Source organism: Rousettus aegyptiacus, unplaced genomic scaffold (assembly GCF_014176215.1).
Source record: "Rousettus aegyptiacus isolate mRouAeg1 unplaced genomic scaffold, mRouAeg1.p scaffold_m13_p_3, whole genome shotgun sequence".
Taxonomy (NCBI): domain Eukaryota; kingdom Metazoa; phylum Chordata; class Mammalia; order Chiroptera; family Pteropodidae; genus Rousettus; species Rousettus aegyptiacus.
This window is the reverse complement of record NW_023416306.1, coordinates 117963719-117988962: the sequence shown is the minus strand read 5'-3', so window position 1 is coordinate 117988962 and position 25244 is coordinate 117963719. Positions and strand designations below refer to the sequence as shown.

General features: G+C 40.2%; 1 protein-coding gene across 3 annotated transcripts in view; it reads right to left on the bottom strand.

Annotated features, from left to right (window-relative positions):
- Positions 1 to 613: 613 nt before the first annotated feature.
- Positions 614 to 25244, bottom strand: part of SLC28A2 (solute carrier family 28 member 2) — a 39200-nt gene continuing 14569 nt past the window's right edge. Inside the window, exons 5-18 of one of the 3 annotated variants that reach the window (XM_036217919.1) lie at positions 24727 to 24910; positions 23161 to 23302; positions 22359 to 22472; positions 21941 to 22018; positions 20708 to 20788; positions 20189 to 20269; positions 18836 to 18961; positions 18623 to 18753; positions 18030 to 18198; positions 17638 to 17835; positions 12064 to 12145; positions 10656 to 10754; positions 10337 to 10448; positions 614 to 977 (exon numbers count right to left, since the gene is read on the bottom strand). In XM_036217919.1, the coding sequence (XP_036073812.1) occupies positions 860 to 977; positions 10337 to 10448; positions 10656 to 10754; positions 12064 to 12145; positions 17638 to 17835; positions 18030 to 18198; positions 18623 to 18753; positions 18836 to 18961; positions 20189 to 20269; positions 20708 to 20788; positions 21941 to 22018; positions 22359 to 22472; positions 23161 to 23302; positions 24727 to 24910 (1715 nt within the window). In that variant the 3' untranslated portion in view covers positions 614 to 859. Of the gene's footprint in view, positions 978 to 10336; positions 10449 to 10655; positions 10755 to 12063; positions 12641 to 17602; positions 17836 to 18029; positions 18199 to 18622; positions 18754 to 18835; positions 18962 to 20188; positions 20270 to 20707; positions 20789 to 21940; positions 22019 to 22358; positions 22473 to 23160; positions 23303 to 24726; positions 24911 to 25244 lie in introns of those variants that run through there. The other 2 variants (XR_004950012.1, XM_036217920.1) reach the window with 2 other exon arrangements.

The following is a 25244-nucleotide window of genomic DNA, read 5'->3' as shown; positions in this document are numbered from 1 at the left end:
AATATAGGAAGTATATTAAATATTTACAACCAGAATGTCTCAATATTAGCACTTTTGATATTTGAGGCCAGAGAATTCTTTGTTTTGGGGCTAACCTATGTATTGTAGGATGATTAGCAGCAATCTTGACCTCTACCCAGTAGATATCAGTTCCCTCCCCAGTTGTGACAACAAATAATGTGTTAAGACATTGCCAGATGTCCCTTGGGAGGCACAATTGCCCCCACTTTTCAGTGAAAACCACTGATTTTAAGGATTCTCTGTAAACCTGAAGCAAATATGACACTCAAGCAGAATACTAAAACAAAGTAAGGGCCTTTAAGGAATGGACATTCCTTACAAGTTTGCATACTGGAAATACTTTTTGTTTACCATGTAACGATGTTAAGGAGTTTGCAGGTTTACAAATGTGTGACAATCAGAAAAATATTATTAAATACTCATGCAATTTTTGTATATACATTTAGTACTATAAACCTAGCTCATCCACAAAACTCCAGGAAAAACAACTTTTTACCTCAGTACATATTACATACCAAATCACATTTATAGCAGACTAAATCATAATTTTAAGATGGCAACTACAAGCAAGATTTTCAAGATATGTTTTTGATATAGTAATGTTTATTATTTCACATATAAATTCAGACAGAGCCCATAGTAATTTCCTATTTGCTTCAGCCAAATATTGGAAAGACAATATTTTCTTTATTGGCATACAGTGAACCAATATGAAATTCTCACATTTACAGTTAAAGATCATGGCGAGTTAGTTGAAGAGTGGGAACACTTGGGTACATAAATACTTTTACCATCAAAAAGGTATAAAGATCAAGACTATTATGGAAATGGGCCAGCCTTAGGTACACACGGCATTGGTGTAGAGTTCACAGCAGTTAGCAAGGGCTATGGCACTGAACTCTTTATCTTGCCAGGGACCGGAAAAAGAAGGAGGGTTGGTGCCATTCAGAGAAGTACTGAAATGAAAAGCCAGAGAGATACATAACGGGTCATATGAAAACAATACAACAGATATATCAATAAGTTTACCAAGCAGCTGGAAAAAATGAAAACAAAAACCTGTAAATGGATCCGATCACAATGACCAGTTAAATAGGACAGAATTAAGTGTATTTTCTCATTCATGCCCAAAATAGTACTACCAAGAAATCCTGTATCAGTGTCCAATTCCTAACCATCATCCTTTTGGGAATTTCCTTTCTAAACATCCCGGAAGCAAAACTTATGTCTTGTAATGTGATTGAGAATTGAATTTATTCTAAAAAGTGAAACAGTATTACAGAGCCACTTTCCTCTTGAGAAAGGAGAACAGCTCAGACTTATTTATATATTTATTTATTTCGCTTTATTGAAGTATAATTGACAAATAAAATTGTAATATATTTAAAGTATACAGTGTGATGATTTGATGTATGTACATTGTGAAAGGATTTCCAACATTGAGTTAATTAACATATCTACCACGTCACAATTTGTCTTTTTTTTTTTTTTTGGTGAGAACACTTAAGTTCTACTCTCTTAGCAAATTTCATATAATATAGTATTATCAACTGTAGTCAACATGTTATACATTAGAACCTCAGACCTGATTCATCTTATATCTGAAAGTCTGTATCTTTATCCAAGCCTCTCCCTATTTCCACCACTCACCAGTCCCAGGCAACAACCATTCTACTGTTTCTATGAGTTCAATTAAAAAAAAAATTTTTTGGATTCTACATATGAGTGATACCATGCAATATTTATCTTTGTGACACTTATTTCACTTAGCTTAATTATTCATCCATGTTGTTACAAATACCAGGATTTTCTTCTTTTATAAGGATAAATAATATTTTATGGCAGATATATACCACATTTTCTTTATCCATTCCTCCATCAGTGGACACATAGTTTGTTTCTATACCATGAGTACTGTGAATAATGAACATGGGTGTACAGATAGTGATTTCATCAATTTTGGATATATACCCAGAACTGAGATTGCTGAATCATACAGTAGTTCTATTTTTAATTTCTTCAAGAACCTCTATACTGTTTTTCATGCTGCCTATACCATTTTACATTACCACCAATGGTGTATAAAGGTTTCCTATTCTCCACATCCTTGCCAGCATTTGATACCTCTTGTCTTTTTTTTGTAATAGCCATCCTAACAGGCGTGAGGTGATATATCATTGTGGTTTTGATTTGCATTTGCATGCTAATTAGTGACATTAAGCACCTTTTCATATACCTGTTGGCTATTTAAATGTTTTTTTTGGAAAAATGTCTATTGAGTTCCTCTGCCCATATTTTAATTGTATTTAAAATTTTTGTTAATATTATATTTTTGCTGTTTAACTGTATAAATTCCTATAAATTCCTTGTATATTTTGGATATTAACCCCTTATTGGATATGCAGTTTGCAAATATTTTCTTCCATTCTACAGGATGACTTCATTTTGTTAATGGTTTCCTTTCCTGTGCAGAAACTTTCTAGTTTGATGAAGTCCCACTTGTTTGTTTTTGCTTTTGTTGCCTTTGCTTTTGGTGCCAAACTCAAAAAACCATTGCCAAGACCACTGTCAATGAGCTTACCCCTAATTTTTCTTCCAGGAGTTTTAAGGTTTTAGGTCTTACATTTATGTCTTTAATACATTTTGAGTTGATTTTTGTGTATAGTATAAGGAATCCAATTTCCTTCTTTTGCATGTGGATATAGTTTTTCCAATGCCATTCATTGAAGAGACTGTCTTTTTCCCATTGTATATTCTTGGCTCCTTTGTGTAAAACTAATTAACTAATATATATATATATATATATATATATATATATATATATATATGGGGTTTTTTTTCTGAGTTCTCTTCTGTTTCATTGATTTCTGTGGGTTTATTTTAATGCCAATACCATACTGTTTTGATTACTAGAGATTTGTAATATAGTTTGAAATCAGGAAGTATGATGCCTCCAGCTTTGTTCTTTCTCAAGATTACTTTAGCTGTTTGGAGTCTTTTGCAGTTCCATATGAATTTTAAGATTGTGTTTTCTGTTTCTATGAAAAATGCCTTTGGAATTTTGATAGTGATTGCATGAATCTGTAGATTGCTTTGGGTAATATGGACCTTTTAACAATATTAATTCTTCTAATCCATGGACATAGAGTATCCTTCCATTTATTTGTGTCTTCTTCAATTTCATTCATCAGCATTTTATAGTTCTCAGTATACAGATCTTTTATCTCCTTGGTTAAATTTTCTCCTCACTATTTTTTGATGCTATTATAAATGGGATTATTTACTTCATTTCTCTTTCCAGTACTTCATTGTTAATATATAGAAATGCAACTGATTTTTGTATATTGATTTTGCATCCTACAACTTATAAATTCATTTTAATAGTTCTAACAGTTTTTGGGGTGGGGGGTGGCATCTTTAGAGTTTTATATATGTAAATCATGTTATTTACAAACAAACACAATTTCACATTTTCTTTTCAGATTTGGATACTTTTTATTTCTTTTTCTTGCCTTGTTGACCTGGCTATGACTTCCAGTACTATGTTGAATAAAAGTAGTGAGAGTGGGCATTCTTGTCTTATTTCTGATCTTAATGGAAAGCGTTAAGCTTTGCATCACTGAGTATGATGTTATGTGCAGGCTTCTCATTTATGACCTTTGTTATATTGAAATACATTCATTCTATACCAAATTTGTTGAGAGTTTTTATTATGAAACGATGTTGAGTTTTGTCACATGCTTTTTCTGTATCTGTTGAGATGATCATATGCTTTTTATCCTTTATTTTGTTAAGGCGGTATATTACATTTATTGATTTGTATATGCTGAAACATCCTTGCATTCCCAGGAATAAATCCCACTTGATCATGGTATAGGATTCTTTTAATGTACTGTTAGATTTGGTTTGCTAATATTTTCTTAAGAATTTTGCATCTGTATTTATCAAGAATATTGGCCTGTAATTTTCTTTTCTTGTAATGTCTGGTTTTGGTGTCAGGGTAATGCTGGCTTCATAAAATGAGTTTTGAAGTGTTCACTCTTCCTATGTTTTTTGGAAGAGTTTGAGAAAATTGGTATTAATTCTTCCTTGAATTTTTGGTAGCATTCGCAGTAACTCTTCTAGTCTTGGGCTTTTCTTTTTGGGGAGGTTTTTGATTACTGATTCAATTTCATTATGAGTAATCAGTCTGTTCAGATTTCTGTTTCATGATTCAGTCTTGGTAGGTTGTATACTTCTAGGAATTTGTCTATTTCTAGGTTATCTGATTTGTTGAAATGTAATTGTTCATAGTACAGCCAACCCTTGAACAACACAATAGGAGTGCCGACCTTCTGAGCAGTCACAAATACACACGTAGCCACGGTAAGCCCTATGTATATGTGGATTCCCAAACACAGAGCTGACCCTTGAATAACTTGGGTTTGAAATGGTTGGGTCAATTGAATTACAGGCAACTGAAAAAAATTCATGTATAAGTGAACCTGTACAGTTCAAACCCATGTCGTTCAAGGGTCAACTGTAGTTTCTTATGATCCTTAGTATTTCTGTGTTCAGTTGTAATATCTTCTTTTTCAGTTCTGATTTTATTCGCATCTTTCTCTTTTTCTTAGCTGAAGATTTATTTTTTATCTGTTTTAAAAAACAGCTCTTAGCTTGATCTTTTCTATTGTCTTTTTTGTCTATTTCATTTATTTCTGCTCTGATCTTTGTTATTTCCTTCCTTCTAACTTTGGGCTTAGTTTTTCTTTCTAGTTTTTTGAGATGTTAAATTAGGTTTTATATTTGAGAGCTTTATTTTTTCTTAATGTAGCTGTTGATTGCTATGAACTTCCCTATTAGAACTGTTTTTGCTGAAACTCCTAAGTTTTGGTATGTTGTGTTTCCATTTTCATTTGTCTAACGATTTTTTCTTTCAAGTTTTTTTCCTAGTTTTTTATTGAGATATAATTGACATATAACATTTTATAATATGTGCAACATAATGATTTGATATATGTATATATTTTTAAGTGATTAACACAATAAGTTTAGTTAACACCCATCATCTAACATAGTTGCAATTTTTTCCTTGTGATAAGTCAAGAAACTTTTTTAATTTCTCTTTTTATTTCATATTTGACCCATTCTTCAAGAACATATTGTTTAATTTCCATACATTCATGAATTTACCAGTTTTTTCTTCTAATTGATTTTTAGTTTTATACCATTGTGGTTGGAAAAGATGCTCGATATGATTTCAATCTTCTTAAATTTATTAAGACTTGTTTTGTTGTCTAACATATGATCCATCTGGTAATTTTCATGTGTACTTAAAAATATGTATTCTAATGTTGGATGGATTATTCTGTAAATGTATGTAAATCCACTGTTTCCTCGTTGAGTTTTCGTTTAGATCTATCCATTAAAGGGGAATACTGAAGTCTCCTATTTTTACTGTATTGCTATCTATTTCTCCATTCAGAAATAGTGTGCATATTTGTTTCATATACCTATGTTGGATATATACATATTTACAGTTGTTACATACTCTTAATCATTTTGTAATGACTTTGTCTTTTGTTACCGTTTTTGGCTTGCAGTCTGTTTTGTCTGATGTAAATATAGCTACCTGTGCTTTCTTTTGGTTTCCATTTCCATAGACTATCTTTTCCCATCTCTTCACTTTCAGTCTATGTGCGTCCTTGAAGTTGAAGTGAGTCTCTTACAGGCAGCATATAACTGGGTTCTAAAGGACAACTCTACCAGGTAAAGTATTCTAGATTAGGTTTTTTTTCTTTTGAATATATCATCCCACTCACTTCTGAAATGTCTGCTGATAGATTTCTGAGGGCTCCTTCATACGTAACTAGTTATTTTTCTCTTGCTGCTTTTGAAATCTTAAATTGTCTTTAACTTTTGACAAATTAGTTATATAATGTGTTTCAGTGTGGGTCTCTTTAGCGTCCCAAAGAAGATTACAGTAAGCACCTGGATGCAAGCTGATTAAAAGCTGGACCCTCAGATACCAGCTGGGAAAGTATGCAGTCAAGGCCATTTCATGGAGGAACTGAGAGATGGGCATTTTTGCTTGCTCCCTCTTTGCTGAGCCTGGGTGTATAGCTGTTGGGAGTTGCTTCTGCGCCCATTTAAAAACTGGGTATTTGTATGCTATAGTCTTATAAGACTCATGAATCCAAGCCTGGTTTACTCTCAAAGCTAGGTGATTCAGGGGCCTGTCCTTTGGGTGGCAGCAATAAAAGTTGGAACGTTAGATGTGTACATAAGCCTCTTTCAGGGAGATACTGGCAACTTGGTTTTGTTGTTAGAGTGAGCTGAAGGGAGAAAGTGGGCTAGCTGGAAGCTAAGGCAACGGCTTAAAAGGATGCAATCAATCCTTTTCCAGCAAAAGACTGGGAGATAGGTGTTTTTGCCTACTTCCTCTACACTGAGCCCTAGGGGGACAGCCACAGGGAGTGCTTTACATACATATACCCATTAAAAACACCTTTTTAAATCTGCTACAGTCCTGTGGGAGTCATGAATGCCAGCCACATTGGCTATCAGAGCACAGTGATCTGGAGGCTTGTCCCTTGGGCAGTAGCCACAAAAGCTGTGGCACCAGACATAGATTAGCTCTTGCCAGAGAGACCCTGATGACCTGGTTTTTATCGTTGGAACAAGTCTGAGAGAGAAGGTAGGGGCAGTGCCCATCAGCTTGCTCAGCTCTGGGCAAGAGTGCAGTCAGAACTTAGAGGTGTGCTAATTAGAAGCTGGACCCTGAGTCAGCAATTTGGAAAGTATGCAGTCAAACTGCTTCCAGGCAAAGACTGGGAGATGGGGATTTTTGCCCGTTTCCTCTGCACTGAGCCTTGTCAGACCTCCACAATGAGTGCTCTCCTGTTAAGAACTGCTTCTTTGTTGGCTATAGTTCTGTGGGACTCAGGAACCCAAGCCCCATATGCTCTCAGAGCTAGGTGTTTGGGGAGCCTCTCTCTCAGGGTGGATGGGGGGGCAGGGCTTAAAAGCTGAGGCACTAGATTCATACTCCAAACCCTTCTCTCTCTAGGAGAAGCTGGGAGTTCCCTTTGATTGGATGGTGCTGTGCCAGGGGTGGGGTTTATGATGAGACTGTGTCTTAGCCTTTCCTACCCAGTTCACTGTGGGTATTTTCTCAGTTGCCCAATGTGTAGGAGTCACTCGGGTAGTTTCTGGTTCTCTCAGAGGAAATTATTCCATGCATAGCGCTACATTTGGCAGCTGGGAGGAGAGTAATTCAGGAGCCTCCTATATTGCCATCTAGCTCTGGAGTCACTCCAGACTTATTTAGAATAAATAGATTGGATGAAAACATTATACTTTCAGATTCTCGATGCTAATGACACTCAGTAAGTGACTACAGACAAAAGGTCAGTTGCCGCTTTAGAGGCAGAAATGAGCAGGAAAGAATATTCTATTAATTATTTTAGTGAATTTCAGTGATGGAAAGACAACTCATCATTAAACAGAAATTAACAAATTTCACTTTATTCATTTACTTTAGATTATGCTTACAGTGACATCCTCTGAACTACCATAAGAACATAGGAATCGAAACTATGCCAATCTATCTAGTTTTTTATTAATCTTTAATAGTACATTAAAAGGATTATTTTTTCCAGAGGATGTTGATTGTCTACTCTGATGATAACCAAACACAAGAGGGTAATATCTGTTAACTTGGCATAGTTACCTGTTAAGCAGCATAGTACCCAGACATCTACCTATGTAGTAAACAGATCACACACTTGATGATAACTTTCAAATATATCTCCAGCTCTGATTTTCTCTTGAACCTCAGATCCCAGTGTGCTGAAAGTAGCTTCACATGGTGGTCTTATAGGTACCAACAAGTCATCAGGGCCAACTGAATTAAGCTAAGCTATAATCTCTCTCTCTTACTCCCACTCCTGGAACTAGTCCTCTGCTCAGTGAATTAATGTCACTCCTTAGACCCACTTGCCATAAAGGTGACAGGGACTCCTTTCCCTTCCTCACCCACCCTTCCCTCTTATCTAGCAATGACCAATCCTACAAATTCTCCTTGGTCTAGTCTATCTCCATCCTCACAATCACTTAGCATTAGCTGTACCATCTCATTTGGATTATTATAGCAGTGTGTTTATTGGTCTCTCTATCATCCAAATGGCTATGAGAATGATCTTTTTAAAAAACATCTTATCGTGCCTGTGTTCAGAATTCTGTAAGTCATAATCTAACTTCCTTAGCATTTTGAACAAGGCCTTTGAGGTATTTCAGCCCCATCTCCCAGAACTCTCTTCATTCACCCATGTGTCACTGCTACACACATCTTTTGCTTTGGTAGAAACAAACATTCTAGTTCATCAAATCTTTCCTTTTGTCTGTTCTATAACTAGTTCTTTTAGCTTAATAATATATTCTTTTTTTTTTCTACTGGTTTCTTTCAGAATTTTTTCTTTATCTCTGATTTTCTGTAGTTTGAAAATTATATGTCTAGGTTTAGTTTTTTGGCATTTATTCTGCTTGGTGTTCTCTGAGGTTCCTGGATGTGTGGGTTGGTGTCTGACATTTATTTGGGGAAAATCTTCAATCACTGTTGTTTCAAATTATTTTTTCTATTCTTTTCTTCTCTATCTGGTATTCCCATTATGTGTATGTTACACCTTTTGTAGTTATCCCACAGTTTTTGGATATTTTGTTCTGTTTTTTGTTCCACTTTTTTTCTCTTTGCTTTTCAGTTTTGATGGTTTCTATCGATAAATTTTCAAGCTCTAAGATTCTTTCCTCAGTTTAATCCAGTCTACCAAAAGCCCGTCAAAGGCATTCTTCATTTCTGTTACAGCACTTTTTCATCTGTAGAATATCTTTTGGGTTCTTTCTTAAGATTCCTATATCTCTGTTTACATTGTCTATCTGTTCATACATGCTGTCTACTTTTTCCATTAGAGCCCTAGGCATATAGTCATAGTTGTTTAAAACTCCCAATCTGATTAATTCCAACATCCTTGCCATGTGTGGTTTTGATGCTTGATCTGTCTCTTCAAATTGTGATTTTTGCTTCTTAGCGAGTCTTGTAATTTCTTTTTGATAGTCAGACATGATGTACACATAAAAGAAACTGCTGTCAATAGGCTTTTAGTAATGCCATGGTAATAAGATGTGGGAGGAGGGGAAGTATATGCTCTAGTACTATGACTAGGTCTCAGTCTTTTAGTAAGCCTGTGTTTCTGGACTGTGAACTTCACAAGTGTTTCTCAGTTTTCTTCCCCCACCTTAGATGGGACAGGATTGGCTAGAGTGGGCTGAAGTTGGGTGTTTCCCTCCTCCTAGGTCAGTTAGTCTCTGATAATACCCCAGCAGGTTAGGCTCTGCTTTACCAGCCTCCCCGGAGGGCAGTCCTTGTTAAACAAACAAAAACCCAGACTGCTCTGGTGTATTTCAAAATGGTTCCTTTTCCCTCTCCCCCTACCAGAAGCACAAGGGCATTTTTTGCTGGTTATTTACTGTGAGAGCCTGATCTAGCTTCTCGAGGTAAAACTCATAAAGATTTCACCTTTATGATCACCCCACTCCAGAGTTTGCCCTCACTAAGCTTCCAGCCATTGAAGTTTCAGGTTTTCTTACCCCTGCATAGGTTTCTGCGGCACTTTGCTCTCGTGAGTCTCTGCTCCAGTAACCATGACTCCCTGTATTCACCTGTCTCTCCAATCTTGCCCTGTATCCTCACCTCTCTTATGAATCCAAGAATTATTGATTTTTCAGATTGTTTAGTTTTTTGCTTGTCATTAGAATAGAATGGTGACTTCCAAGTTCTTTACATGAAGAATATAACATCCCAGAAATTGGTAAATCAGTTCATTTTTACACTCTCTGAATGCATCGTAATTTTATCAATTCAACTTTATCCTCTCTCAGTCATCATTTCTGTCTGAAGAAGCCCATAATTTTTTAACCACTTAAGATTATTGCCAGGTCTCCACCTATAACCTATCTATATTCCAATCATGATAAATACAGTGTCTTCTTATCAGGAAAACCACACTTCTGTACTTCTTCCCTTGTACCTCCACTGCTCAGTACTGCAACAATACAGGTAAAATCTGTCACTTGTTCAAACTAAAGAAAATACTGAGGATGCAGCCAATAAAAGAGAACATAGACCTAGACCACCACAAATACCCATCGTTCTTCATAAACACTGTATTCAACATCCACATGATTATTCTCAAGACCTTATTTCTTCCCACTCCCAGATAATTTCTGAGTGGAGGACAGCATGTAAGAGGAGGGAACAGGAATCCTGGGGCTCACTCACCTCTGAAAGAGCCCTCTGCAGCACACATAGGTCTCATAGGTTCTATTGGTGAAAATTGTGTTTAGGAAGGAGACACAGTCAGTTTCAGCTCCTCTGGGGACATAGAGGATTCCTGGATAAAGGAGATAGAGATACTAAGTGGAAATTTTACACATGTTCTTGGAGGCTTTTAATAATTTGGGTGTGAATTGAGAATGTTGTAGATTAGGTGCCTTTTCTATACATCTGTGAGATGGATAGTTAAATCAATATTATGAAAGAGATCTTGTCAGAATCTAAGTAAGGGATTTCTGCCAAGAGACTAAGCTGAGGTACCTACCTGCCACACAGGCATTGATAAGGGATACACAGGCCCCTGTGAAGAAGGCACTGACCACAACTTTGGAAAAGTCACTCTTGCGGTGGGGTACTATCGATGCTGCAGACAACAAAACAAAAATAATTTGATCTCTTTCCCACCAGACAGTGAGCATAGCCTATGAGCCCCCATTTAGAAGAATGCAGAGGAACAAAACGCAGCAAATGAATAGCATTTTTACCACTAACCACCAGAGAAGCTGGCCAGCAGTACCCTAAGCAGTAGTGGATATGCATTAATCCTTATGGGTCACTAACGCTGACATTCCCAGGTCAAAGATTGTGTCTGATCCTAACTTCAGTGATTCCAGGAACATTCCCAAGGTATATCTGGATCACGCAAAGTTCCAGGTTGCTCCAGACAGGCACATCTGCATTTTTAACCTGGGACCAGAATTAAATGGACTGTTTCGAGCCAGAGGCATAAAGAAGGCAACATTTGGTCACGCACGATGTACATCCCACTACTAGATGGCCATCTCACAATCAGACAGTAACCAGACATCAGAATTAGAATAGTACAGACAAGTGTTTAACAAAAGGGAAAAAGATAAACTGAAAGAAAATTGTTTGCCTTTCAATTATTCAATCAGCTACCAAATAAATCAACTTAATGATTCTACCCCAGAATATGAATACCATAAAAAATAGACATACTGAGCTGTATTTCTTCTTATAGTGTTTCTAACTTGCATCTTTCAAACTCTTGGAATCTGCTAGTCATTTTCCCTGCTCCTACCCTCAAAGACAACTCCACTTTCCTCATGGTATTTCCTCCAGGCCTCACCCACATTCAGCAATGTATTCAGCAGTGTAAATGTATCCGTGTCTGCTTCAAATACTCACTTCTCCCACACATAGTGATCTGTAGCTTTTAATCCAACACTTCATACCCCACCCTCTTACTATGCCTTGTGCATCTGATGCTTTTATTCGTCTTTTGATTCCTTGTGCAACTCCTACTTCTATGAAGACAACTAGTAAGCAGCCCAATTTCAGAAAACACCTTTGCTACTGAATAAAAAACAAAATATCTTTACTTATATGTACACTATGCCCATTTAATGGCAAAATGAAAGTAATATTATTGTAATCTTCCTCAAAGGAAAAGTAAAAATAAAATTGGTCTTTTGGGCATCTTATTAAAAGGGAAAAAATAACATAAGTTGAGATTGTAAACCCAGCCTGGACTCCTTGCATAGTCAGGTAGCATAGTTGCCTTAACTTTAATTGAACTGCCATCTGACTGGACCAGTCTCACATCAGCTTTGTTATCTGGTCTTAACTTGTACCAAAGCACCAGGACTGCCTACCGCAGAAGGTGGAATCTGGCTGGCTTATTGGATGGCTGGGAAAATGAATTAACTCACTCAAGCCTCCCAGTGTGATTCCTATGGAACTAAGACTGGCAAATCCACAGAGTGAAAATGTTGTGATGATTTCAGCTCTCACCTAGGGAAAACAAAAAGAAATAAGTAAATAAATTTAATCCTATGTATGCAGTCATGTGTTCACAGGGAAGTTCCAGACATCTTAGAACACCTAAGGAATATGGAAAAGATGCTCAGAAAATAATCACGTTCTAAGTTATTACAGGAATAATGATATGGAAGCCACAAGGGGCCTTTTTGCCCTTTCGCTCTTCTTGTTGAAACCTATGAATAAGGAGAAGGCCTGGGAATGAGGATGATTGGGAGGGAAGATAAAGACAGAGAGAGAGTAAAAAGAGATTAGTGTATAGCAATTTAAATTTATAAATGAAGAAGGGGACCTTAGGCCATCCATCAAAAAATAGTGTCCACCCTGAACTGCCCCAGCTGTAAAGACCCAACAATTACATTATAGAGAGAGGTTGGGTCAGAGGGTTGGGGAAGAATAGCGCACACACCTCCAGGCAGCTTGGGCACCGGCGCTAAGCATACTGTTATGTTTGCTTTGTGGTTAGGCCTGGAACACCGGAACGGACCCATGGGTGTGAAACAAACTTTTGTTTAACACTTTCTGTCTGCTCATAAACTATTTACACTTTTCTGGATTGTCACTTACAGAAATCCATGTCCCGCCCGCGGGACCGGTTATTTGGTGGGAGAACCGAGGAGAACCCAACCTAAAGAGGGGTGACACGGACGAGAGAAAAGAGTGGAGGCAAGACAGTATTCTGATCAAGCCTCCAATTTTATTTTGCAAAGCAGCTATATTTATACAGCAAGAACAAAGGGGGGCAGGCAAAAGGGACTTGTCACAATATAATTGATCTTCAGCTGGTGCTGTGGGGAAGGGGCAGTGGAAGGAAAGAAGATGAAAGGGGGTACTGGTCATGTGCTAATAAGCAAAGATAAAAGAAGCTCTCAGAGTTATCAAACAGGATGTCTGTGGTCGGCCAGTCTCTGGAATGTTGGTGTCAAGGGCTGCTGTTTGTCTTCTTTATCTTCTGTTCTTGTGAGGCCCAAGCCCAGCACGTTTTATCCTTAACCCTTAAGGGCCCGTTTAGGTTGTGGCGCCCCTAACATCTCCTCCCTTTCTGTTTTTAGAAAGGCGGGCCTTAACCGAGTGGGGGAACATTGACCTGGTTCCTCCCGTGGGCTATATACGCCCATCTATTGTTGGCTCTTGGTATCTTTTGGGGAGGAGAGGCAGAGCCGGTTTTAGATTGTGATTTGGATACCAACCTCTATGCAAACCAGGTATGTTCTCAGGGAAGGACAGAGGGGACCCTCTAGTGGGTCTTCCCTTGCAGTAGCTTTGCATCTGCACCCATCTCGATGCCCATACCTTCCCTTGGTCTATCAAAGGTGAAGGTAGACATTTCTCTGTCCCTTATGTCGTCCCCGTAGGGAGAGGGGGGAGGTAAGTGTCTGGCAGTCCCCAACCTTGGGACGCCCCTGCAGCTAGGCGACAAAGGTCTGGGGTGAGTGAATTCCAAGGTGTGGTGGCCGCCAAAGAGGACGTAGAAAGGGCAACATCGCCCGCCTCGTTAATGATTTGCCATGTGTAATTAAATATTTGATGAGTATGGACGGAGGCAAAAAGTCCGCAAAGCAGGAGTAGGTACATTATTATATGCAGGTGCAAAGAGTACACGCTCCTAAGAAGAAAAGTGTAAAGAACAGCAATCCTAATCTGTGGGTAAGGGGAATATTAGAGTCAGTGCAGAGGAGGACGAGAAACAGGAGGAAGAGCAAAATTCCCGTGAGGAGGAGAGGGGCTGGAGACTATCCTCTGCAATGCATCTCCGGAGGACGAGGCGATTATCTGTAAGAGAACAGAGGGGAAGCGAGGTCTCAGGGCTGTGGATCCCTGGACGGATTATAGAGTTTTAGTAGCCGGTCAGGTAACCACCGGGCGTTTTGAGCCTGATTATCATAGATGCAAGCGTGTCCCTTTCCCCAGATAAGGACAGGGTCAGGGCCCTGCCATTTATTGGTGAGGGGATCTTTCCAAAGTGCTTGTGTATAATCAGAAGCGGTGGCCGGGTGCCAGAGACGATCAGCAGCTGTTTTGCCGCAGGCGTCTAAGGTTAGGAAGTTAAGGACAAATAGGGCATGATTTATTAGGGTTTTAGGGCTGGCTCTTGTGTTATAAAGGGCAGTATTTCCGGACTGTATTTTAAAGAGCATATTTTTTAGCGTTTGATGAGCTCTCTCAACAATGCCCTGTCCTTGGGGGTTATAGGGAATACCCGTGATGTATTTTATTCCGAGCTGCGCGCAGAATTGTCGAAAGGAGGCGCTGGTGTAGCCTGGCCCATTATCAGTTTTAAAAACTTTTGGCTGGGGGATGACGGCCAAAAGAGCTATGACATGTTGAATAACATGTTTGGTGGCCTCCCCGGTTTGGGGGGTGGCATAAATGAATCCACTATAGGTGTCTATAGAGACATGGATATATTTAAGTTTTCCAAAGGGAGGGTGATGAGTAACATCCATTTGCCAGAGTTCTCCAGGAACTATTCCCCGGGGGTTTACTCCCAGGTGAGATTCAGGTAAAAGTGTCAGACAACCCTTGCATTGACGGACAATCTGGCGGGCCTGTTCTCTGGTTATGGAAAATTTTAGGCGAAGGGTATGTGCGTTGAGGTGATGTAGAGCGTGAGCTCGTTGTGCGGCAACAAAGGGGGTGTCTTCCTGGGCGGCAGCAATCAATTGGGTGGCCTGGTCTACTATATTATTTCCCTCTGTGAGAGGCCCAGGTAAGCCTGAATGAGCGCGAATGTGTCCAATAAAAAACAGAGCATTGCGGTTAATGATTAGTTTTTGTAATTTGGAAAACAAGGGGGAAGCATTTGTGAAGGGACGTATGTAGGGGACCGTTTCAAGTAGGGGTACAGAGACAGCTACATAGGCGCTGTCAGTATAAAGATCGAAAGGAACCTCGCTTAGGAGTTCAAAGACTGTAATTATAGCTGTTAGTTCAACAAGCTGTGCAGATTGAAAGGCTGTCTGTATACGGGTAACCTGTCCATTAATACTAAAGGCTGCTATGCCTGAAGAGGAGCCGTCAGAAAACACGAGCGTGGCTCCCGCAATGGGAGTGGCTTTGGTTCTCCGGGGAAAAACAATGGGGGTTTTCTGTAAGAACTGAATTAATCTGTCAGCAGGATAATGATTATCAATTGTTCCTTGGAAGGAAGTGCAACTAATCGCCCAGTCATCATCGTTTTGAATTAGCCATTGTACCTGAGCTGTATTATACGGGAGGGTTATAGTGTCAGGGTCCTTTCCAAAGAGTTTTAAGGCTGACTCCCGCCGCGAGATTAACAGCCTGAGATACCTTGGAGGCAAGGGGGTCTATGGCCAGATGCATGGCTTGGGACATTTTAGAGGTGAAGGGATCAACGTCACGGCACATGCGCAACATTTCATCAAGGGTCTTATCTCGCGTCTTTCCGCGCAGCACCGCGCGGCAAGAGGCATTGGCATTTTCGTAGGCCAATTGTTTAACGAGCCTGTCATTAGAGGCTTCGCCCCCGAAGGTTCTTTCCGCCGCCTCTAGGAGCCTACTGACAAATTCGCTATAATCTTCTTGTGGTCCCTGAGTGATTTTTGTAAGAGGAGTAGTCACAGCCCCTGAAATAGGGAGTGCCCTCCAGGCCCCAAGCGCAGCGCTAGTGGTCTGGGCGAGGAGTGCAGAAGGGAACCTTCTTTGTTTAGCCTCCGCGGAGGTGGCAGGGACCGCATCGGGCCCCTCCCTGTGGAGCTTATCGTTTAAGTCACGACCTACTTTCTGCCATTTTTAGGGTGAATTTCAGGTCCATTAACAATGAACTAAGGGCAAACCTTGTCTATAAAAAGAAAAAACTTAATGAGATCCTTTTTCTTAACTCTAACTCCTCTTTCTCTAAGAGATTCTTTTAGGTCTCGAATAAAGACCGCTTCTTTAGAGAGCTTGGGGCCCATTTTTCAGGGCGAGGCTCGTTCGAGGGCGGGGGCCCTTTTACTATGAACCAGGGACAGACTTCATCAATGAAGAGAAAAAATTTGACTAAATCCTTCTTTTTTACTCGGATTCCTCGCTCCTTGAATGAGCATTTTAATTCTTTTATGAATTGTGCTTCTCTGGACAAGGTTTGTCCCATTTTTCTTTGTTTTATTTATCTAAAAAGAAAGAGGGATAGGAACTGAGGAAGTGAACATAGGTATCAAGGCAAAAAGGAGGAGAAGGGAACTTAACTTCTCTCCCGCGTGGGCAGCCGGTTAGTACAATCCGCTAACACGGACCCCCTGGGGTGCGATGCCTACGGACGTCCCGCCGGCTGTGCCTTTGGGCATAGACAAGGCTCTTTTACAGAGGCGGCAGAGGAGGGATTATATCAGAGGTCTCGACGTGGGCAGTCGGTTGGTATAATCCGCCAACACGGCTCTCAAGAGGCGAATCGCAGACCTACAGCTCTCTCCAGGGCGGAGGGAGAGGTCTACGACCGGGATGCCCTCTGAGTGGACGACTTCTGCCTTAAAGTCGACTGACACACTGTATTCTCCCAACTCAGAAAAAGCAGCCTCTAACCTCAGGGGTGGACGGCTTGTGCCGAGAAGCGGGCTAGAGAGAAAAGTCCCAAATCCTTTGAAAAAAAGGAAAAGACAAGAGGACCAAGCCTTTGAAAAAAAGGAAAAGACAAGAGGACCAAGAGAAGACAGAGGGAGTTTATGCTCAACTCTTTTCTCCGTTTAAAATTTGTTACTTTCTCCGTTTAAAATTTGTTACTTATGACCCTAGCAGTCCGTGCCGAAACTAAACTAAGGCGGATGAACACTCACCGAAGACGGCGATCTCCGGTGAGCCGAAGACGAGGACCTTCCATGAGCGGTGAAAGGCAGTCTTCCCTGAAAAACTTCTTCTCTGAAAAACTTCTCCTTAACGAGCTGCAGCCTCTGTTATTTCGTAGTCCGCCTGGGTAAGGGTTCTGCACTCGGGCCCCACGTTGGGCGCCACCTGCCCCGCCCGCGGGACCGGTTATTTGGTGGGAGAACCGAGGAGAACCCAACCTAAAGAGGGGTGACACGGACGAGAGAAAAGAGTGGAGGCAAGACAGTATTCTGATCAAGCCTCCAATTTTATTTTGCAAAGCAGCTATATTTATACAGCAAGAACAAAGGGGGGCAGGCAAAAGGGACTTGTCACAATATAATTGATCTTCAGCTGGTGCTGTGGGGAAGGGGCAGTGGAAGGAAAGAAGATGAAAGGGGGTACTGGTCATGTGCTAATAAGCAAAGATAAAAGAAGCTCTCAGAGTTATCAAACAGGATGTCTGTGGTCGGCCAGTCTCTGGAATGTTGGTGTCAAGGGCTGCTGTTTGTCTTCTTTATCTTCTGTTCTTGTGAGGCCTAAGCCCAGCACGTTTTATCCTTAACCCTTAAGGGCCCGTTTAGGTTGTGGCGCCCCTAACTTTTGTTTAACACTTTCTGTCTGCTCATAAACTATTTACACTTTTCTGGATTGTCACTTACAGAAATCCACTGTTTCTCACCCCCGATCCATTCTTCCACTCCAGAGAGTCGTTTGTTCTTGTACTGAGACAGTTGCTGATAGGCCACAAACTCATTTGTGAAGAACTTGATCCCCACCATCTCAGCCACCATCGGGCAATCTGCCCACTCCACACCCATCATGAAAACCACGGGCCTTAAAATATAGGAGCAGATCACCTAGGTGAAAAGAAAGAGATGTCCCAGGAAAAGAAAGAATACCACAGGTCAGGACCCCAGACTTTTCCTGGAGCTTTAACTCAGTCTCCTACACCCTTCTATCCATGCTCTCTTTTATCAGCTTGCTGTGGGTCAGGAAGGCATGCATAGTTCAAGGACTACTTAAACACAGCCCAACAAATGTAATTTTTTACCTGGAATGTGAGCCCTTGTATGTCTACTAATTCCCCTAGCCAGGAGAGGGCAGCATTGATGAAGGTCAACACAGCCAAAAAAGCAATCAGGTTGGCAGCTACATTAGTAGCAAGGCCTACAGCATCTGTGGCTCCATTGCTGGCAGCTTCCAGGACATTCTTCTCCTTTCTGTGGTTATTGGCATAGGAGAAAAATATGGTGTCTGGATTAGTCTCAGCCCCTCAGAGAAGAGGACTCTTACTTTCCCTGTGGTGTAGGAGCTCAGGAAGAGTATCTGAGACCAGCTTGAGAGGTGATGGGGGTTCCTTAGTGACCTTTTGGGTGGGAATTACACTGAAGCAATATCAGATTTAATTGCTATGAAATTGTGCTGACACCAAGGACAGAGGATACTGGCCTGCAGAAGATAGAGGCAGATGGGAAAGTTAAACGATCGAAGAAAATCAACATGATTGGCTGGAGACAGAGATAGACAAGCGAGAACAGAGAATCATATTATTTCTTCTCCTGGAGACTTGAAGCCTCTGTCACCAAAATCACCACTCTTGACTCTACACTTGACCTCCCAAATTGTATGCCTCATTAGACTCACCCAGGGGGCAATTTCACTCCCTCCTTATTCTTGAACTTGGACTCTTCTACTTCTGGATATACCATCTTTGATAAGGCAAGAGAAGAAGGTGCAGCCATCACAGAGGCAGAAATCAAGGATGATGCGTCAATCTATAAGGCCAGATTTAGGAATCAGTGTCTACAGAACCCAGGTACGGGCTCACTCAGGGGTGATCAAACAGATTATGTCTACCCCGAAGGATATGTAGGCTCCCAACACAGTGCCTGAAATGGTGGCAAACCCTCCAGTCATCACTGCATGGATTTCAGAGAGCGTCAGGTCTGCAAGGTATGGACGGATGAGCAGAGGTGCCTCTGTCTGTAAACGAGAAGTGAGTCAGATTCAAGAAGGTGTGACTCCCCACCCCAAAGTGCCCACCTCCACCCCAGGGACACATTCCTCTAGTGTGGGCGCCCTCCTAGCACCGAGCTCCACTCTTAGGTCCTACCAGCATCTGCCTCACTCTCTCTAGCACCTAATCGTATACTGGCTGATGTTATTCTCTGTTTTTATATGTTTGTCTCACCTGTTTAAATGTTTAAATACTGTAGAAGAGAAATGGTATATCTCTTTTGTATGTTCTCATTGTCTAAAACCATATACTTAATGAATGCCTATGAAGTACAGTTCACTTACTGAGTACATATTAATTGGTTAAAAAGTATTCATTAAATGAATTACAAATAGTTAGTTGAAGCCCAGTGTTGATGAAAGGATCAAAAGAAATAATGTTTATGAAAACGTTATCAAATTATGAAGACCCAACTATATAAATGATATCTAGCGTCAACCTAAAATAATGTTATCTATTATTTAATGAGCGACAACTTATGTGCCTAGTGCTGTTCTAGATGCTAGGGATATTAATGTGAACAAGGCAAAGTTCCTACTCTTAGGAGCTTAGAGTCTAGCAAAGGAAACTAAGTTGATTTCGGATAATTTCGGCAAAATGCAGAGCGCTGTGGTAGAAGTTTGTAAAAGTGCTCTGGGAACATTTCAGAAAAGCTAATCAGCCCAGGGCCTGGGGCGAGAAAGACCTCAATACTTACTCCTTGTCATTTTGACAAGCCATTGTTCCTAACGTTGTGCTAATCAGTCAATACCATATACTGAGCACCTACTTCACATAAATCTATCAAGCAAGTATTATGGGGAAGAGCCGTGGTATAAGCCCTAAGCAAGCTGTTGCCTTCTTAGAGGCCCTGGAAAACGAGGATCACAGGGAGAAACCGGAACAGAGAGCAAACATCCTTCATTACCCCTGTAGGGAGATAAGATTTGGAGCAGGATGTTTCCCTAAATTCCTGTATAAGAAGTTGGATGGGTGGTTAAGGATGCCCACATTAAGTATAATCACACATGAAGGGTAAAAGCAATGAGTTGAGTTTCCTTTGAGCTTCTGGGTTTTCTTTCATCAGCAATTGCCTGCCCATACAGTCTTCGTCTATTTGACTTCTCAGAAGGAAAACACTTTTCTCAACCTGTGTTCTGCCATATTTTTTGTTCTCCAGAAAAAGGAAGATCAGAAATCCTTAGGGTACTTACCATACCCACAAAGATGTTTCCTGCCACAGCCAGGGTCTCTGTGGCAGTGGTGCCCATAGTGATTTGCAAAAACCAGGCGACCTAAAGGGATACAAAGACCAAACCATTACATCAGCAGGAATCTTGGAGAGTATCGGGCAACCACCTCCCCCCGCCGCCCCACATACATTCTCCATTTTACTGGTAATGAAACCAAGGCCTAGAGAAATACAGTGACAAACCCAAGACCACAAAGCAAGTTTCAGAGTCTGGACCAGAACTCAGGACTCTTGGATTCCAGAACTAGTAGATTAAAACTCAGTCTGAATGGCAGTCCAGCCCATTTTCAGTTCCTGCTCTGCCCCTCAGCCTGGGCCTGGGCCTGATCATCTGATATCAGGCATACTTGAATAGGGTTTGCCTTTTTACATGGGTTCTAAGTCCTACATATGAGCATCTTTTCAAAGTGTCGTTTTCCTGCTTCTTGACAGATGAGAAGATGAAAGTCCACCTTCTGACTGGTGTAGAAGAATGACTCACCTTCTGAATTACCCACTGCACAAGGCCCAGGTAGTAGAGAATAGACATCACACATCCAAAGAAAAGGATGATTGGTAAGGCCTGTGATGAAAATGACAGGTGACTAGTGAGATATTACAGTAATCCTTTATCCATGGTTTTACTTTCTACAGTCTCAATTACCCATGGTCAACTATAGTCCAAAAATATTAAATGGAAATTTTCAGAAGTAAACAATTCATAAGTTTTAAATTATGTAACGTTCTGAGCATTGTGATGGAATCTAGTGCTGTCCTGCTCTGTCCGAACTGGGACTTGAATCATCCTTTTGTCTAGTGTGTACATGTTGTAAACACTACCCACCCTCCCATAAGTCACTTAGTAGCCATCTGGTTTACAAAATCAGATTAATTGTCACAGTATCGCAGTGCTTGTGTTCAAGTAACCATTTTACTTAATGGCCCCAAAGCACAAGAGTAGTGATACTGGCAATTCGGATATGCCATAGAAGCTATAAAGTGCTTCCTTTAAGAGAAAAGGTGAAAGTTCTCAATAAGAAAAGCAAAAAAAAAAAAAAGAAAAAGAAAAAGAAAGAAAGAAAGAAAGAAAAGAAAGCATATGCTGAGGTTGGTAAGATCTGTGGTAAGAACAAATTTTCTATCTGTGCAATTGCCTAATTTATAAAATAAACTTTATCACAGGTATGTGTGTATAGGAAAAAACATAGTATGTGTAGAGTTGAGTACTATCTGAGGTTTCAGGCATCCACTGGGAACCTTGGAACACATCCCCTGCAGGTAAGGGGAGACTACTTACTGTACATTAAATGTACTCACATATGCTATAAATGGACTGTGTTTCAGACCTCTTCCTTAATAAAGTTCTCTGCCTTCTAAGAGCAGCTGATACAGTACAGATACTCAATGAATATTTAAACACAAGCTAGTTTAGGAATAAATTTTAAATGTACTACAAATCTATTATCCTATCAATACTAAGCCACAAGGAGATGTTTCCTGAACCTTCCTCCCCTACTCCTATTTTATTCCAGTTTCAGTATGATAATGATCAAAGGGCGAGAGATTGATGCTGTTTTCTCTACTGATGGGGGCAAATCCTCTTCTTAGGTTCGAATTAGTATCTAGACTGGCTAATCTCTTGGACACACATTTTCATCCTCTGCTTTACACTCCTCCCCCTCCCCCAACACACATACACACTGACCCTCATTCCTGCCTACAAAATAGATATGACCTGAAAAGCAAAGACATTCTTGACCAGCATATCCCCAAAGACAAAACTGGAGCCAGCCACAGTATAGTTCAGGAAAATCTGTAAGAAAAGAGAGTGAACAAGAATGAAGCCAGAGAGGATGCAAAGGATCAGTCTCACACATGATTAGGTCCTACTGCTGCTACTGAGGCTGTCCTTCCTTTGGCAGCATGGGGACAGGCTATATCCCCATGAGCTGCTCATTGAATGACAGGGGACACAGCATTTCCGTTCTGTTTATTCATATGATTAGTTTAACCCCAGTATACTCTTTCCTTTCTCACCAGATCTCCTACCACCATTATTAATAAGATACAGACCGATCTCCATATGCTTTCCCCATATCTCTTTCCTCTAGAGTTCTAAAAAAAGCAGAGCCCTCACATTCAATTTCTCATACCTGAATCTGATCTCCCAGCCATTGAAATGCATTATATCCAGGATCAGTTCTGATGACCAAGATCCCAAAAACAAACTGAAGACCCAGACCCCAAAGCACTGTCCTCCAGGACACCTGGGACCAATAAGAACATTATTTAAATGCGAGTACTAAACCCTACTTGTTCATTACCTGGTTGGAGTTTAAAACATGTATATGTACTCTAGGTAGAACCGACCTAGGATATGAACAGTAAATCTGGGGTAAAATGGAGTAGGGAGCAGAGGGAAACAGGACAGTACAGTAACTTGTAAAGAGCCACGTATGTCCATACAGTTTTTAAAACTGTCTACAAGTTAGATGACATGCATGTGTATATATATTTTTTCATCCTCTGCTTTATATATATATATATATATATATATATATATATATACACATACTCACATGCGCGCATGCACACACACACACACACAAATAATAGCATCATAAACCAATACTTTAATATTACTATGTGCAATGTAAACTGATTCTCTATTGTATTCTATTTTCTTTTTTTTCTTTTGTTCTTTCTTTAACACTGGCCTAGATCCACAAAATTGATATCAAGGCTCACTAATGAATCACAACCTACAGTTTGAAAATAAGTGGTCTAGGGCATCTGAGAACTTTAAAACTTCTCTTAGGAGAAAAATTATCAATGAGGCAAATTCCAGAGATTGTTAAGAACTTAGTTCTATGCCTTTGTAATAAATACTTGACACATGCACTTTTAAATTAGCAACACATGGCCCTTGGCCCACCTTGCATACCCAAGACTTACTTTATTGTGGTGTTTGGAGCAGGCAAAGAGGATGAGAATGAACATGCAGATTCCTGCAAAGGAGATCGACTGCTCTGGCCTCTGGGCTGTGTCTAGAGCTAGCCATAGGATAAAGCCGACCAGAGAGACTCCTGCAAGCACCCTGAAGAGGAAATGCCATGACCACATCATCAGCTCAGTGAATGAAGAACAAATAGTTAACCTTACCTCTAAAAAAATAGAAGTTCATCCCAAGGAAAAGTGAAATAACTCAATGGATTAATCACAGAAACTTGTCTTGAGAATCATTCATCTGGTAGTTTCCTAGCTACATCTCTCCCAATTCTTTTACTCACAGAATGAAGTTGAAAGAGTCCAACCTGAGGACACAAGTCACATGACTTCCTTTCCTCAAGCTTCCACATCAGTATGATGTGATTGTTCTGATGAATAATCAAAATATTTTAAAAAGGAAGAAAAGTATGCATGGATCTCCATATAATTTCCAACCACTCCAAGGGCAAGGATAAAGGCTAAGCCACAAATCAACTACTTAGGGTCTTATGGTCCCTTGATGTACTGGATGTGCTTGATCAATACACAGACTGGTTTCCTCATGTCTGAGTGTTGGAGTCATTTCAGTTCAAGAGAACAAATTAGAAGGGAATTCATGTATCAAAAGAAAACAAAAAGAACAATTTGTTCATTGAGATGCTTCAGAAACAACAATGACGACAAAAAGCATATAAATCAGGGCTGAATTTTGGAGCTGTTCTCACTGTGAACTCATCTCACTTAAAGTAAATAAAATGCGCCCTCCAGAATCTGTTCTGCTAATGAATAGAATCCTTTCAGCTTTGTCTCTTCAGTGTCAAATAAATCAATGCTCCAAAATTCAGGTTGTAGTCTGATGTGTTTTTCCAAATTATTGCTGTTGTAAACATTCTTAACACCTATTTTCTTTGCATTCATTGGAAAATAGGCAGAAAAGAGGAACTTTATTGAGAGTCTGAAAGTTATTCAGTCACCCCAAGCCTGTGATCAAAGGACATGTGCATACCGTAGTTAGTGAGATAAGCTGTGGCTGTTGAATCCAGTTTAGTATACACTGAACAGTGAGTTTATTCATTAAACTCTAAGGAATTGTAAAAGACACTAGTGGGTGCAGGAAGTCGAGGACTAGAGAAAAAAAAAGTATAAAAAGTTTCAGGGAACACATATGACCATCAAATCAATTTGATAGCTTAATGCAGCTGCAAGCCTCATTGTTTTGATTGCTTCATTGAAGAGGAGTATTTTTTTTATTATTTCCATCATGAACCCTGACAATAAATAGAATGAAACTCTTCTCTGGAACTTAACATCTCTTGCCCCTTGGCAATGTTGAGATGCGAGGCTACAAGAAACTAGATTGAAGTCCAGTGCTCAGAGGCCCATTGGCTATTTACTCTCTGAGCCTTGGTTTTGAAAAGTATAAGTGAGAGTCTGAGAGATAGCTCAGGAACTGTCAAACAAGAAAAGGGGAAGTGGGCCAGGGTTTTGGATAAGTTTCGGGACCAGGGATACTGAGATTTTTGTCTTACTCACCATTTCATCCAAAGCTTCAGGCAGGAGTTTTTAAAGGGCTTCAGACAGCTTGTTAAATTTTTACCAAAGAACCTTTTCAGAAAGCAGTGAACCAGGACCAAGAGCGCCAAACAGGTGAGGATGAACAAGGCCAGTGCTCTCTGGAAATCCAGGATGCAAGCTGCCAGGAAGTAGGCAGCATATGCTAAAGGGAGAAGGTACAGAGTAAGAATCAGCAAGTCAGAGCTCTCCAAGAGCAAATGAAGCTCAAGCAATGAATGTCTGAGGTTTAAATCAAGAAAAACCCTCCGGCGACCTTGCCGCCCAGCTCCAGTTGTCAGACTCAGCTGCAGTTCTCAAGGCCAGGATAGATGGCTGTTTTCTTCTTGAGGATTCCCAAGGATAGTTTGAATACTTAAGATTTTCACTTGTCTTTAATGAAATCTCACTCTCTTCTATTTTTTCTGATCTTCTGTCCCTTAGAGTAGATTTGATCAGCACCCACCATCAGACTCTTCAAAAGTCATCTTAAAACTTTA